The sequence below is a fragment of the Chionomys nivalis genome, chromosome 2 (assembly GCF_950005125.1).
Source record: "Chionomys nivalis chromosome 2, mChiNiv1.1, whole genome shotgun sequence".
Classification (NCBI taxonomy): domain Eukaryota; kingdom Metazoa; phylum Chordata; class Mammalia; order Rodentia; family Cricetidae; genus Chionomys; species Chionomys nivalis.
In genome coordinates, this window is record NC_080087.1 from 12,570,547 (window position 1) to 12,587,373 (window position 16,827).

The 16,827-nt window shown below is 47.8% G+C and overlaps 1 protein-coding gene across 4 annotated transcripts in view; it reads right to left on the reverse strand.

Moving 5' to 3' along the window:
- The window catches only part of Zdhhc14 (zinc finger DHHC-type palmitoyltransferase 14), a 249,996-nt gene that overhangs the window by 35,346 nt on the left and 197,823 nt on the right, over positions 1–16,827 (reverse strand). For 3 of the 4 annotated variants that reach the window (XM_057754460.1, XM_057754450.1, XM_057754449.1), the window contains 2 exons: positions 6,738–6,875; positions 3,573–3,621 (listed from right to left, as the gene is read on the reverse strand). In XM_057754460.1, the coding sequence (XP_057610443.1) occupies positions 3,573–3,621; positions 6,738–6,875 (187 nt within the window). The remainder of the gene's footprint in view (positions 1–3,572; positions 3,622–6,737; positions 6,876–16,827) is intronic. The other variant, XM_057754451.1, reaches the window with a different exon arrangement.

Below are 16,827 nucleotides of genomic sequence, written 5' to 3' on the forward strand. Positions count from 1 at the left end.
GAGGATAGGTGTGGGCCCCTGCACTGGGCTCTACAACCTCTCCACTGGAGCAGAAGATGAAGGAAGAAGTGCAAATGCTCACCCAAAGAACACCTGGCTATACAGACTCTGGGGTTAGAAAGTAGTTAAAAGAGAATGAGGTAGATTTATCTCCAGGTAATATTTTGAAACAAAAACAAGGAACAACGCAAAGAGCAGTGTCCTTGTAAGACGCAAGCAACCCCTTAGCCACACACAAGTGTGTATTCCAACCTCATGAAGACTTTCTGGACGGACATACGGAAACTGACAAGGAGTCCCATACAAGGGAGGGCCAGGGAAACCCTCACTTTCTTCCTGTCATATTTCTTTTGGAATTATTTTAGAACTTCAACATTAATCAACTCACCCCCAACATTGTGACGTTATGCAACGTAACTGGCCTCCTTTGCTCCATTGGCTGGGTGGGGGTGGTGGGGAGACATTGGTCTCTTTTTCTGTGTGGAGCAGGGCGGGTGTGAGGAGAATATGGTTCTTGCTTAGGTGCCACCAGGGATGTCACTGGACTTCCTGGCACAGGGGCAGCTGCAGGCAGCACTAGGGATATCTGTCTCTATTTTCTTGTAGTCTTTTGGACATCAACTCCTATCAGCATGGATGGGCTATCAAAAGCCTATGCTGCCTCCAGTATTTTCCTACTCTGCGACATGGTGCCCTCCTTTCTGACAACCTTCTAGTAAATTCTATTAAAATAGACCAATGCCCATTAGTCTGTGGGTGCCTCCTAGGTGGGTAAGCATCGCAATGAATGCAAATTGGAGACAAAGAGGCTTTCTAGGGGAAAGCCGAATCAATTGCCATTTGCTTTACCAACCACAGGAAATCCTTTTCATTTTGGGAGCACTGAATAATAAGCCGTGATTAAAAAGGACTGTAATCCCTTTAATGGAACATTAATGCCATGTTACATTGACATGACTGTGAATGACAGGGTCCCTTCTCTGGGGGCTTCCTCAAGGATTCCCAGGGCATCCTGGTCTCCCTGAACATGCTCCTGAGGGTTTCTGCCTTTGCACACAATGGGAGTCTGGGAGGAGTGTTACCACGTGGTTCCCTGGCAGGCCTGACCGGTGGTATTTTCTGTGAGTTTCCACAGGTTTCCCTCTGTCTGTTGGACCCACAGGTAACAAAAGAGGACCCTGAAGTTACAGTGGGGTGACAAAGACGTGTGTGTGTGTGTGTGTGTGTGTGTGTGTGCGTGCGTAGATTGGGGGGGAGGGATAAATCGATATCAGAGATTCTCTTTATAAACAACCCAGAACTCACCATTTCTCTTCAATCTATCCAATGTTAGTATCTCCCTTGTCTCCTGCAACCCTCTGTGTCCACAGCACCCTGGCACAATCTTCTACTGTGCTTTGAATGTGAAATGACCCTTACAGCTTGATTTCTAGTTGGTGACACTCTTTGGGGAGGTTTGAGAACTTGGGGAACCTGAGGCTTAAGTGGCAGGCATAGGCCACTGAGGACAGGCTTGAAGGACAGGGCTCTGCTTCTGGTCCTGGTTTTGTTTCCTGTTCAGCCAAGGCGAGACTCGACCACAAACTCCTGCCTCAGTGAACTTCACCACGAGGAGCTACTTTGTCACAGAGATGGGAAATGTAAAACACCTCCTCAGAATCACCACTGTTTCCCTCCTTGTTCTCACCATCCTCAGGCCATGAATCCCACTATGATGCTTTTCCCACCATGCTGTGCCTTGCCCTACCAGAGCACAGTCTATGACCTTAAGCACCCAGATCTGCAGATGTTCAAAGAGGAAGAGAACAGTAGGCATGTGTCATGTGTTGGCTTGTTACCTCAGACCAGGCCCTTCTGAATTGCTGTGGGATAATCCTTCTGTACACTGTGAATATATGTTGCTCTCATTGGCTGATAATAAAATCTGTTTTGATCTATAGCAAGGCAGAATATAGCTAGGCAGGAAAGGCACACTGAATACAGGTACAGAGAAAGAGAAGGGCAGAGTCAGGGGAGATGCCAGCTAGCCGCTGGAGGAGCAAGGTGTATTAGAGCACAGGTAAAGCCAGGAGGCATGTGGCAAAACATAGATGAGTAGAAATGGGTTAATTTAGAAGTAAGGGCTAGCTAGTAATAAGCCTGAGCTGTTTGGCCAAGCATTTTGTAACAGAGCCCTGTCTGAAGTCTGTAGATCTAGAAAGGGGGAACTACAGGCAGCGCTGCCATCAGTCAAAGCTCTGTAAGCAGTCAGTATTACAGGTCAGATTCACCCACTGTGTGCTGGTGTCCAGACTTAGGGCTGGGGTTTGTAAGACGGCAGTTCTCAACCTGTGGGTCATGACCCCTTTGGGGGTCACACATCAGATGTCCTTCACCTCAGATATTTACAATGTGAATCATAACAGTAGCAAAATTACAGTTATGAAGTAGCAAGGAAATAATTTTATGGTTGGGGGTCACCACAGCATGAGGAACTGTATTAAAGGGTCACAGCATTAGAAAAGGTGAGGACCAATGTCATAAGGCAGGACTGATGCTGTGAAAGACACAGGTGAGCTTCACTTAAGATCCACCAAAGCCGGCGGTCATGGAGGAAATGGCTGTAGGGGATCTGGTCACCCTGGTGGTGTTGGGGAAAAGAACAAAGGATGCCATTTCTCCTTGAACCTGTTCTTAGTAGCTCAGGTGAGCACCGGATTCCATGAACCATCTTTTCTTCTTGCTAACTCCAGTTTTCTGGATCACTAATAGGAGATAGGACACGTGGAATTTATTCTTCACCCCCCCCCCTTTGCTCATTATTTGTATGGCTCCAGTCTCCTTCCACCATACAGAACTCACTAATGAGTTATCAGCTAGCAACTGAAGATGCCCTGGTAACCAGCCTCTCTCTCTCTCTGTCTCTCTGTCTCTGTCTCTCTGTCTCTGTCTCTGTCTCTGTCTCTCTCTCTCTCACACACACACACAAATACATGCACATAGTTTACAGATCTATCTAAATATGGTTGGGAGTATGTATAGGGTAGAAAGTGGTCCCTGCTGGTCTAAATGGCTTGAGTCTGACCTTTCAGGTTTGTGGAAGAGAGTTCTATGTCTAGAGACAGTATAGGTCACTGCACTTGCGGGAGAGTGCTGCAAGGTACCCCAGCAAGTCTCTCCAGTGGCCCAGGAGCCTCAGCTGCTGCCTCCTGCTCCAAACAGACACCCCCCCTCCCCCCGGCGAGTAGCACCTGCCAATCACAGCTCTGCTTCTCCTCAGCCTCATCTGATGGAGCACCAATCACGGCTGGCTTCCAGGGCAGGGAGCAGCCAACAAAACTGTCTATAGCTTTCTAGCTAAAGAGCTCTTCAGTTTAGATAGGGCTGCGCGAGTGTCTGGAGATGCCATGTTCAGACGCCATTTATCATACAAGTGAATATTCTGTGAGGCTCCCGATGCCTTACAGAATGAACAAGAAGGAGATTTATGAGAAGAAAAGCCAAAGCCAGAGTGATAAAGAGGTAAGAGTGTAGGGGTTGGTGAAATACTGAATCCACAAGCCAGGTCCCCACAGAGCAACCAGAAAGGATATCTCGCTGGACTGTCCTTAAGGGCATTGAGGAATCCCGTTTGCTGTGAACCTGTGGGAATGAAGCCAACATTTAGTACCCAGACATTCATGCCTGTCCATGCTCAATGTTCTCATCTATATAAGAATAATAGGTGTCTAGACATCAATTAAACGATCATCTTTGGTGTTAGGACACCCAGCTTATTGATCGGGAGATCGTGATTTCACTGAAGCCATTCAAGAAGATGGCAGATTCATAATTAGAACCAACATCTGCAGGACATTTTTTTCCCAATGAAAGCAGATGTATGTCTGTATATTTTCCATAAATTATAGCTTTGATTGCTCTTTTGTTTTCCTCATTTTAACAGGAAAATAGAATCCTACATAATCCCTTCTGTTTTGCCCACAGCTGTTAACATTTGGCAGCAGAGGTCTTAGGGACTTGGCTACCCACAGTCTTCCTTCTTGTACACAGAGTAAATGAAGCTAAGGTTCATTCTCTGACTCTTTTGGGTGAAGGTGTTTCCTTGTCCTGTGATCGAGTCCAGCAAGAAAACACTGAGGGGTTTGATTTCAGCTTCATCTGATGAGGACAGGAATTCTGCTTTATCTATGGCCATCACACTTTAAACAAATGTTAAAGATTTATTTTTATTCGTGTGTGTGTGTCTATGATACATGTGTGGATGCCTGTGGAGGTGAGAGGAGGGAGTTGGATCCTTTGGAGCTAGAGTTACACACTATTGCTCAGTGTCGGTGCTGGAACCAACTGGAGTCCTTTGGAAGCACAGCAAGCACCCTTCAGCACTGAACAATCTCTTCAGCCCGACCTCTGAGGCGGAAGTCTTGGCAATGCTCTCTTGGGGGATGATTCTGGGCCCTTCTGACTGAAGCCACTGTGCTTCAAGTGACACAAGGCGGTGCCACAGAATGCGAACTGTCAAGCTAGTATGGCGGCCGTCGCTTCTTGGTGCCGATTAACCAGCTGTGGGCTGGGGTCAGTGAGGGGCAGTGTCCTAGGTCTTTCTGTGTAACTGTCAACCCATGTCCCACTGTGCGAAGGTGAAGAGGGAGCTTTGTTCCACTTCATATTTCTCCTCCAGGAACTCCCTCCCTGTGGGCCTACTGCTCACCATGGAGGCATGAGGATAGCTAGGTGGTGGGGAGGGCGGCTCAAGAGGGACTGCATTGATTACTAATATGGGGAGACATGTGTTTAGAGCTTCTTGCCTCTCCTCACATCCAGCAGGGTGCAGCTAGTGAATGGCAAGTTGCAGGCTACTAGTAAAGGCAACTTCAGAACAAAAGGAGACTAAAATAGACCCCACCGTGTAGGAACCAGGGTAAATGAAGCTTATACACTGGTGAATGGGGATGAGCACTGTTCTAAGCCTGGGACGGCAGCAGACTTGTGTGTGTGCGTAGAGAGATGGGGGGGAGGAACGTGAGCAGGTATGACTGGGAGAGCTTGTGAAGGCTCTGAGCATGAAGTGTGATGAACTGTACTGTGCATGCACACGTTTTCCTGGGATTTATATGCACAACTGAGCAAGTGAAAAGAAACCCTAAAGCTGTAGGGTGCAGGACTGAAGCTAGGAATATAATCCAATGGTGTGAAATGAAAACATTTAGAAATTTCCGGAAGGACGGTAGATTTTACGCCATGTTGATTTGAACATGAAGAAATTCGCTGTGCTGTGCAGACTTAGGGTCTGGTTAAATTTGGGTGTGTGATGTTTTTCATTTATTTGCAAGGGTTCTTTTTTATAAGAAAGTTTATAAATTTAAAAAATATATAAGGCTAAACCACTACTTCTGAGCGTCACATGTGGGCTCTCCCTGTCCGTGTGAACGACTGCTTCCTTCAGAACATCGCCTAACACTCTGGGCCTTCTCTTCGCTGCTCTTGTGCGTGAATCCAGACTGGCTCCTGGCTCCACCTCTGCCATTTTGGGATTCAGAAAACCCCGAGCAAAAGGGTCTCTGCAAAGCCACGCTGGCACTAGCACCAGCGTGGAAGAGGACTCTAATGAGGACTAGTCATTTCTCATGAACTCACTAAGTCAAGACTCTCAGGCGTCTATTTCAGATTTGTGCGTACTGGGACAAAAAAGAACCATAGCCCAAGACGATGCAATTTAGAGCACTGTCAGCCTTAGGGTAGCAGATGGAGCAGCCACCCTTGACTGACGCTTATGGCGACCAATGGGAGCAGGGACCAATGGGAGCCCTTCTCTACCCTTCTTCCCCAGTCAGGACAGGGACAAAGTCCCCCGAACAGAACAATTGGGAAAGAGGCCTAATCCTGCTCCATCCATGCTGGCAGGAGAAGAAAGTAAAGCCTTTCGGCTTAGAAACTTCCAGAGACACACCCGAGCGAGGCTGTGTGCTTGCTAATGGGCGCGTATGCTTCAGGACCGGGTGAAAGGCAGAGCTGCTCGCTTATGTGGGCAGTGACACGCTAATAAAGTTTAAAGGCTTGGGTTTGTGGTTTAAAGCCAATTAGCTCCTTTCTCATCATTTCCCACTGTGGGAAAGTGAGTAACTAAGAGACAAAAGAAATGCAGTATGAACTTCAGAATGGCAATGGAAAAAAAAAAGCTGATTTCTTATGCAAATATATTAAAATCATTTACACTCAAATCTCACTTTCTATGTCAGAGGTTGTTTGTTCATATTCTTGCAGAGAATTGAGTATCTCATTGAGTGCATATGAGAAAACCCAGTATCTGTCCCCAGCCACATTCTTCATCTGGGGATGTATATATTCAAACATGGGTCAGTAGATAAGGAAAATAGACTCAGTATCCAATGGTTGTCATTATGATTGTAGTTCCTTGTGCAAAATGGAGGGGTGAGCCTTACGGGGATCCCCAGTAGACATCACTGAGGTTGGAGAGGGCATGCATGTCAAGGGGAAAGTCCTGTCAGTCTAGGTGGTCCAGGGGTCACCTGGAAACTGCCATTTGAGGGATGGGGTTGAGGAAAGAGGAAAGAGGGAGGGATGAGGAGGGACGGGCAAAGTGAAAATCAGAGTGGGCAGGATGGAAGCGAGGAGGGGGATAGGGAAAGAGAAGGAAGAGAAAGCCAGAAATGATAAAAAATTATAAATCAAAATCAACTCAGAAAAGCCCGAGTTGGGCAAACGGTTACGTACGGATCTGATTTCGGCAGCATACTTACGAAGAATGACGTGGGCGATGACGAACGCAAATATAAAGACTGTCAGAAAAGACAGGGATAAAATAAACATATAAAAAAATCTGTAGTTTCTTTTCCCCACACAGTTGCCTACCCAGGGACAGTGGTGGTCAAACCGTTCTGAAATGAAAGGCAGAGAAAAGAAAAGTGGAATTTAATTAATAAAATATCTGCTTACATGAGGGAGCCCCTCCCTCCCACAATACACCAATAATATAGCAAAAACAATATCATATTATGTTATTTCCAAATAGACTGCTCAGAGAGGTACTTATTAACATTGATACATTTCAGGAACTTAATCATGCTTCCAACAGAATGCAGGCGTTTGGAAACACCAGCTGTGAATTCCCCTCAAATGGTTACTTAAAGAAACGGTAGCACGCATTCTCAGACTCAGAAGTAAAAACTCAACTCTTTGTGTTCACAGAACAGTTTTCCCTTAAATGGTGCCAACATCATCCGATGACAAGGACTGGGCTAGGTTGGGGCTGGGTATGCCACTGGGTGGCCTCCTGATATAGCAAGTGGTTCCAGAGAGAGCCATAATGGTCTAGGGCAGGACAGAGGGACAATCCTTTGTTCTCCCATCTCGGTTATAAACACTTGACAAAAACTCATCACAGACACCAATTTATTCCTATCAGGAAAATGATGTCACTATTCTTTCTCAAAGACATACAAAAGGAGGCACGAAGAGATGGGAGACTGTGTGCAGGGGCAGTCAACCAGCCAGCATCAGAGTGATTAGCCCTGAGGCCAGGCCCTCAGACGTCCTTCATCTCCTAGCATGTTTGCTGCCTGTGGTCCTTCATGATGGCAGCAAGCTAGGTTTGGGCGCTGGATGCCATTACTCCCCTGTGCCTAAGGACAAGCCTATGGCTTCTCCTTTTGGGAACTTCACACAATGTCTGCAATGCATTTCGATCTGTTCTTCCTCTCATAGAGACAGCAAAGTGTGTTCTCCTACTCGTTAGCTGATCTTCTATGCAGACCGACTGTTCCGTGTCATCCTAAGAACCCACTCACGTCAGACCGCCTGCTGCAAGCTGGGGGATGTTCATCTCTCAACTGAGCCCCTTATTTGGGCTCTTTCCTCAGCCTCCTGCCTACCTAATTTCCATATTTTATCCTCTGTATGGGCTTCACAAAACAGAAAGGGAAGTGTTGTCGAGTGTGACTTTATAAATAAAGTGTGACAGAGGTGGCCAAGGTGGTAAGTTCCATGGGCCACTAGCCGTGGATCCAGCCCCCTCTGTGCCATTGGCTGAAAGGCACGAGGACACCGGGGTGAGGGTGGCAGCCTAGGAAATGCAGGGGGCACTGGTTTGCTAGCAGCATGAGCAAAAACAGTCACTTGGAAGAGGGAGTAGCAGGACAAATTTCAGAGCTCAGTGGCCTGGTGACAGAGACAATGGTCCATAAGATAGAGATACTTAAGGAAGGGGATTACACTGGTGTGGCCCCGGGGGTTCCTCACTTGCACACGCTGTCAGCCAACACCTTCATGAAATCTACCTCACTCTGGCTAAGGGAAGGTGGGCAAGACAGGCAGCGTGTGGGAAATCTTCAGGGCCATGAAAACCTGTTGGGTGGCAATAGATATCTATTATATCATTGGCTATTTGTCCAAGACTGCATGGCCTCTAATCTCGAATGTGAGCCATGAACGCTGACAGTGTGTCAACACAGGGGTGTCAGTCCTAACACACATGCTTACTCTGGTAGGCATGTGGATGACGGAAGGCTGTGTCTAAGGGATGGTGGGTACATGGGAACCCCTGTGTTTTCCTTTCAATTTTTCTGTGATCCTAAAAACAAGGTACTCAAAAATTAAACAAGCAAACACCATCTCTCCAAGCCATCAGTCTGCGATCTATACAATAGCAGGTCTGCATGATGAAGACCGCAAAAGGAGGAAGAAAACATATCTGAACGGGCCAGACGTTCCCCAAGACTACAGAGCTATTATTTCAAGCAACACATTTCCTGCTTGACAGCTGAGTTTAGAAAAGGGGAGTGAGAGGAGAAGTCAGGAGCAGATAAACACACGTGGGACCAGCATCTGCAGGGTCTGTGTAGACAGGAAACCTCTAAGCTGCAGGGAAATGTCTCTCGGCAAAAGCCACATGTGAAGTGAAGAGGAGCCATTTGCATCTAGAAAGAAGCCTCCAGAGGACAAGGTTTTACGCTATGGGCTCATTTCCACAGGGCTGGCCTTTTAATTTTAGCTCAGAAATCTTTAAATCTGCCAAGCCAAGATGCGGGGCTCTCTTAACATTAGAAGGACAGCTGGCCAAGGATGACCCAGTCTTGTGGGTTCCAGGAGGCTCTGGGAAGCCAGCGCTTTCAGGGTGGGACTTGGCACCTGGCTCCCCCAAAGCCTGGCCTGGAAGCCATTTCCCTGAGAGATGTGTCTTGCTGGAAGCTGCCTTGACTGACAAGTGTGACTGGAACTTTAGGCGCACCGAACTGTTTGCCATGGTCTCTTTCTCAGGTCTTCTGCAGACGCTGAGTTCACGATGGCTGCTGGATCTGAAGCTCCTAGGCCCCTCTGTGGACCTGGGAAGCATGGTATCAAGAGCCCATGAAGGGGTCTGGAGCTTCTATCTACTCTGTTACCCCAACGTCTGCTCACGGCACCCCTTCTTCCCTCTCCCTGCCCATGAGTTAGAGGGGGTCGGCGAGCTCCTTCATCTTCACTATGGACCCCATGTATGGGCAAATCTTCCACCTGAAGGCAATAGATGTCTGCTAGACCTGGCTGGTGTCTCAGCTATGCCTTCTCCTAGGATGCTTCCTGTGACTCTTTACCAACTATGAGCCTCTCTAGACTGCTATCCAGCCCGCTACCCAACTCTGAAACCCATCCACTACCGCTGACCTCCTTCTGTCTCCAACCGCGTCCAAACATGAGCAGGTCCCGTGGGCTCTGCCCTACTTTTATCGGAAACCACGTTGGATTTTATTTGTTCTCAACAGTCAAAATATTGACCAGGCTCCAATCTAATAGGTGTTTCCTAGAGCACTGAATATACCTGGAGATCACCGGGACTTGCACAGGTGGTGTGGTTAGAAACCCGAAAATATTCTGTAAAACAGTGAGTTAGCTGGCCGGGGCATCCTGACCGCACCTCTGGTGGCATTCTGCAGTCCTGCAGCGGTCTGGGGGCTTGCTTCTCACCCCGTCCTCCTAATCCCTCATGATTCCTGAGGGCAGGGCAGTGGATTTTTTTTATAATCACCTCTCCAACCCCGGAGACTTGTAATAGATATGCATTAAATGACTTTCAGTGCCTGTAGCAGGCTTAGGGATGCCCTGGTGGGCAACTGATGGCCTTGAGCAAGGTGGAAGGGGAGATGGTGGGTGTGTCAACCACAGGGAAATACAAGGGGCCTCGGCATATGGCCATGCTCGGAGAAGTCGGGGGTGGATAATCCACTGAGCCAGCAAGGTGGTCAGCTGGTGTCATGAATCAACTGTTAGAGACGGATGAATGAGAAAAGGTGACTCTGTTTAAAAGCTCTTCCATAATGAAGAAAGTATGGAATATATACATATTAGAGTACTACTCAGCAGTAAAAAACAATGACTTCTTGAATTTTGCATACAAATGGACGGAAATTGAAAACACTATCCTGAGTGAGGTAAGCCAGACCCAAAAAGAGGAACATGGGATGTACTCACTCATATTTGGTTTCTAGCCATAAATAAAGGACATTGAGACTATAATTCGTGACTCTAGAGAAGCTAAATAAGAAGGTGAACCCAAAGAAAAACATATAAGCATTCCCCTGAATATTAACCTTCATCAGGCGATGAAAGAAGACAGAGACAGAGACCAACATTGGAGCACTGGACTGAAGTCTCACGATCCAAAGGAGGAGCAGAAGGAGAGTGAGCACGAGCAAGGAACTCAGGACGGCGAGGGGTGCACCCACACACTGAGGCAATGGGGATCATCTATCGGGAACTCACCAAGGCCAGCTGGCCGGGGACTGAAAAAGCATGGGACAAAACCGGTATCGCTGAACATAATGGACAATGAGGACTACTGAGAACTGAAGAACAATGGCAATGGGTTCTTGATCCTATTGCATGTAATGGCTTTGTGGGAGCCCAGGTAGTTTGGATGCTCACCTTAATAGACCTGGATGGAGGTGGGTGGTCCTTGGACCTCCCATAGGGCAGAGAAACCTGCTTACTCTTTGGGCTGAGGAGGAAGGAAGACTTGATTGGGGGAGGGGGAGGGAATGGGAGGTGGTGGCGGGGAAGAGGCAGAAATCTTTAATAATTAAATTAATTAATTAATAAAAAAAATCAGCAAGAAAAAAAAAATAAAAAAAAAAAAAAGCTCTTCCATAGCGAGAGCCAGAGGATGCTGGGTACCAAGCCGCCAGCCTCAGCTCCCAAGCAAGCGCCCGATGGTGTCACGGGGAGACATCACTCGGGAAAAGGACATAGGCTCCTATACTGGAGCCTTAACTTATTAATGATTACAGGAAGCTTCCGGCCACATACATAGTTCCAGTTAGAAACATTGCTTCCTATCAGTGGACAACAGACCTCTGCCGTCTCTCCTGTTCTCCATATCATAGCCCAAGGAGCCCTGAGAAAAGTGAGTAGCCTGGATACCTGCCCCCGCTTCTTTTTAGAGACAAGGTCTCATTATTCAGCCCAGGCTAGCCTGAAATGTGCTTATGTAGACCAGGCTGGCCTCGAACTCACAGAGATCCACCTGCCTCTGCCTCCCTGAATGCTGGGATTAAATGCATTCGTGCCACCACCCAGGTAGAATTCTCCTCCCCTAGTCACAGGAACGAGCAGTCTTAGTCCTCTAAAGTGACTTGAGAATTCTGTGACACCAGAGAGCTTGGGAACCACAGTGGAGATTAGAAACTTCTAATCCAAATGTTTAATTGCATCCAAATTAAGTTAAATGTTTTTAAAGATTCAAAGTGGAAAATTGCTTTTCTGTAAGCCTCAGGCCCTTTCACCTCCACAATCAGAAGGATTTCCCCTGGTAAGGTATCTTTTGTTTGTGCTTTAGGTCAGATGCTGAGAGACAGAGACACGCATCATTACCTAGCCTTATGGGTTACACAGCTCCCCTAAAGCAACCCTACGGGCACGGATGGAAATGGAGCTGACTCAGAGTCTCCATCACTGAGAGTTTCTGCCTTGGCCAGATCTGTCAGTGGCTTCCCATTGCACTCGAGGCCGGGAAGGCTTGGGAAGAGCACGCTTGCCCCACCCTTTGAGACTCTTCTTACTTTTATATGGCCTTTGCTCCCACCGTGCAGGACCCAGGCACTGTACAAAGCACTCAGTATGAATCGTGTTATTTATTTATTTTTTTATTTGTGTGTGTGTGTGTGTGTGTGTGCATGCTTGTGTGTATATGTGCATGTGTGTGTGTGCATGTTTGCATGCATGTGGGGGTTGGAGAACACCCTTGGGTGTCATCCCAGGAATGCTCTCTGCTGCCATCTGCTGTCCACCTTTTGTTTGATTGTTTGTTTTGTCTCTGTAGCTTTGGAGCCTGTCCTGGAACTAGCTCTTGTAAACCAGGCTGGCCTCGAACTCACAGAGATCCGCCTGTCTCTGCCTTCCGAATGCTAGGATTAAAGGCGTGTGCCACCACCACCCAGCTCCGTCCACCTTCTTTGAAGGCAGGGTCTCTCAGTGGTCTGGATCTCACTAATTAGGTGAGACTGGCTGGCCAGCAAGTCCTGGGAATTCTCCTGTCTCTACAAGCCCAGCTCTGGGATTACAAACATGCACCATCTCACCTCTACCATCTTTACACATCTGCCAGGGACCCAACTTACAAGGCAAGGATTTTACCAACTGAACCATCTCTCCTGCCCCATTCTTACCACTTAATTGTCATATGGTGCAATGGGCCCAATGCTACTGTTCCATTCTACAGGTGAAGACATGGCCCTGGGACCAGGTCTTGAACCAAAGTCTGGTCTTCTTTCTGGGGCTGCCGCCTCTAATGCCAGCTCTCTGCTGGTCCGTGTGCCGAGTACTGGCCTGCCTCTTCTGGTTGGCTGCGCCATTTCAAGGGTTATGTGGGCTCCAGGCCCAGAAACCCACAGGAATGCGGTTTGTGTGGCATAGTGTGGAACTAGGGCAGTGTGCTTCTTCCAGTCCATGTCTACAAGTTGAGTGAGAAACCTTTCAGCCCCAGAAGGGGGAGCCTTAATCTCAGTCAGGGGAACACTGCGGAGATGAAGATCTTAATACAGACAGAGCTGTTCAGTGGATCCTATAGCTGGGTCTGTGGAGCCTGAGGTGTGTGGGGCCAAGCAAGCATCAGCTAGGAAATTTCTTCCCATATCTTTTCTTCTCAGCCTTCTTCCCCCAAATGAGTTCTATCTAATTTTCTGGAAAGCCGAAATAACGTGTGTTAACCATATAGGTTTACAGGGCTTCTGATGGGGATTTACTTACAAAGGTGGATAAGTTCAGAGGTATCTTTGGGGTGGAAAATTTAAACCCAAAGACACCATGTCTTATGCCTGTATGGGTTTTTAACATCTTGGCATCTCTCCAATGTCTTACAAATTAAGATTCTTTGGCTTTCAAATCCATTTCTTAAAGCAAACAAAAAACCAAGTGAAACTTTCCAACATAAAAGCAACTAGGAAATGCAGAATTGGTGCCTTTACGCATCACCTTGGGCAGTCGTGTGGTCCACTCTAACGTGTCCCTCTCCTCCCCATCCCTGTGGTCTCACGGTCAGCATCACCTTGGGCAGTCGTGTGGTCCACTCTAACGTGTCCCTCTCCTCCCCATCCCTGTGATCTCACGGGCCCGGGCCAGCTTGCTGGCAGGTTGCTGGGTTTCTTTTGTACATGGGTTTTAAAGGAGTTTGACTGATGGACAAGGATGGTCCCTCCAGGTATATATTGGGCCAAATCATGTCTGTTTGTCTCTGCAAATTGTCTAGGTTTGTCATCTGTTTCTAACTCCAGATTTCCATTGGTAATAACTTATGTCTCAAGGAGAAGAGACAGGCAGGTACTGGAGAGGTCAGCATTCAGAGGCAAGTCATGCTGTCCCAGCTACTTAGAAGTCATTTTTGCTACCCCCGACTCCTTAGTTGATAGGTAAAAACACAACAAAAGCCTACTATCTCTGTTTTGATTTTGTATCTGTCTTCCCTGTCTTAAAATCGAGGGTCAGACTCTACCTACGAGCATGCAGATCACTCCACTCAAGGATCACCTGTCTAAACTCTGCGAGAGCTTGCCTAATTCATCCCGTTCAAGGCTGAGGAGCGGAGCCTCAGTAAGGAGCTATCTCACTGTCAGCTTTCAAAATGCCCTGCTCCTCACAACCCCTGCCAAAGGCACCCAAAAGTCCCTAGTCATTGTCCTAAATTTAAATCACCTTAGATCTCAGGAACATCAGAACCTCACAGATCACCTCTCTTCAAACAGGGACAATTATTGCATGTCCCCTTGAGAGATAATGACTTCTATAGAGCCACACAGCAGAACCAGACCTGAGATACAGATCAACCAGTTCCCAGTTTGCCAAGTCTTTTAAACTCTGCAGACCTCTAGCCCTGGCTCTAGTCCACCCTATACTGAAATACAGGTCAATACCCCAAGGATGGACTTAACCGTGAGCCACGTTCCCAGCTGGTTGATGATTACCTAACTGCCCAGATCCGTCACATCTGGCAGGAGCTAAGTGCTATTCCCTACACTCACCCCTTCCTTGCTCTTTCTAGCCTCATGAACTTGTCTCGCAGCCTACAGTGCAATGCACACCCAGGTACCCACTGGAGGGCACATACTCATTTCTGTTCTCTATGCCCGATTAGTCCTCATATCTGGGCAGTCAACAGGAACAGCTGGTGTGCATTTCCAGTCTTTTCTAGCTTTCCATTCCTGTTTCTGAAGGTCACCACAGCCCATGTGTCTTTATCCCTTCTTTTATGAACAACCGTCCCCTCTTCCCTTCAGCCCCCTTCGGTGTGTCCACAACACTGTTGCCAGGAGAACTTTCCAATACAAATGAGATCTCAGCTTCTCGGCCTGTGTTCCCTGGGTGGTTCTCGGTAAAGGTGCCCAGCTCTGTTCCCCTTGGGCGCACCCCGTGTTTCTGTGTTGCTGAGAGTTCTGCAGGCCGGGATTCTGAAGGAAGACCCCCCAACTCTCACTTTCTCTTCCTTTCAGAACCTGCATCTGTGTTGTGCACAAACTTTCCGCCTTGTGGCTCCGTTTTCTAAACTGGCTTATAACAACAGCTACAACTCCCAGCATCCAACCCATCTGCAGCTATGCAGGACTTGTTTGTCATAACGACCCTGGACATTCCAAGCGGAGGTCCTGATGTGTGTGGTCTGGGCTGTTATCAAACAGTGGTGTTCTGTTGAAAGGACACGGGTCCCTAAGTCAGTGTCCTGAATTTCGGTCCTGGCTCTTTGCCTGTTGAGTAATGTCACCCAAAGTTCTTTCCAGCTCGCATACCACAATTCCATTTTAAGAACTGAAGTCAACTGTGACTGCTCTAAGAAAATGGGGAAGTGCTGGTGGGCCTCGACAGAGAAACTATAAATAAAGAATTGACAATAACTCAAGCTCTGGGGGACCCAGGTTAGGCCAGAACCAATTGGTGGCTCTAAAGCAGCCAGGAACTCCAAAGTGCATGTAAGGTAGTCATACCAGCAGACTTGGGTCTGTGTAGGCTTCTTAGACTCTCAACACAGGGTATTGTTTTTATTTTTTGTTGATCATGTCAAACTGGCAAACACTCCCCTGAGTCACTGTGATCTAGGCAGGAGAGCTTAATTAATTCTCTAAATCAAGGCTCCCAGCAGAACAGGCAGAAGGCTCTTTCTCGTGGTCTGCACGTTCTATGGGGCCCACTGTGGAATGGATTCATGGGGCAGTTTATATAAAAGCAGTTCAGAACTTTGAGATGTTTCCAGCAGGGCATGCCTTCCACCGTGGACTGTGTGAGTAGACAAATGATAAACTTCTGAAACCAGTCATGGTTTAATGGCCTGGAAATGAGACTTTCTGAGCTGGAGCTGATGAACACATAGAGGTCCAGCTGGCGTTTCTGAAGGGTCCCTGGAGGACTTGTAAGACCAAGGCCTAGGGAGGACTCTGAGAGCAGGAGTTAAACCTAAGGGCAGCCTACAACAGATCCACAGGGCAACCTGAGGCAGGAAAAGCCCTCCCTGCTCAGCCTGAATTCACTGCAGTTCTCCCAATGCTGCCAATCACAGAGTCCCTGGTCCTGGGGGTCGGGCGACTTCAGGCTGCTGACATTGTTATAGCCCAGGTGAGGCCAACCGGACAAAGGCGTGATGGGAACAAGAGAAGGAAGAAGGATAGGATGTCGGAATAGGTTAGGAAAACCACAGAGGAAGGATCAGCGACACACCAAGCTGCCTTGCCTCTCCTCTGCTCTGCTTTTACAGGGCTGGAAACTGTGTTAAACTCTAGGGCTGTGGCTCTTAACCGGCTTTTCATTTCCCAATGCTTTGAGAATCTGATGGAAACTATCGGCCTGCACCAACCTGCTCCCTACAGAGCGACCCACCATTTCCTGAAGTCCTGCTCCTGGATAGCAGGGAAAGGAATGACAGACCCAGGAGAGTAGATCATAGAAGCTAAAGCAACTTATTTCAACAACTAATTTAAAAGTTGTATTACTGTAGGCGCACAGGCCAGCAGGCACCTTTCACAGAGTTGTTTTCCTATATGGCAGGCTAATGTGACATCCTTAGGGTCTCAGCGGCACAGCCTTAACAGTCCAGCGGTGGGTGAGTAAGTGCTGTGGCTCTCCTGGCACAACTCAGCCGGTTACTTAGAAGGAAAGTGGTTTTGCTTGCCCTTTAACCTTGGGTTCTTTTAACCAAAGGTCAGAGTCAACTAGTGGAAGAGGTCAGTAGGTTAGTGGGTCGAGACCATCTCCCCAAAAGAACACAAGAGGCCGCCCCAGGCATCCCATGAGTAAGGACTACTTCTCAAGACTTTGCCTTTGAACTGGGGCTCACCGGACGCTCACTGAAAAACGTGTTTCTTACTGTGAGTTACAGGA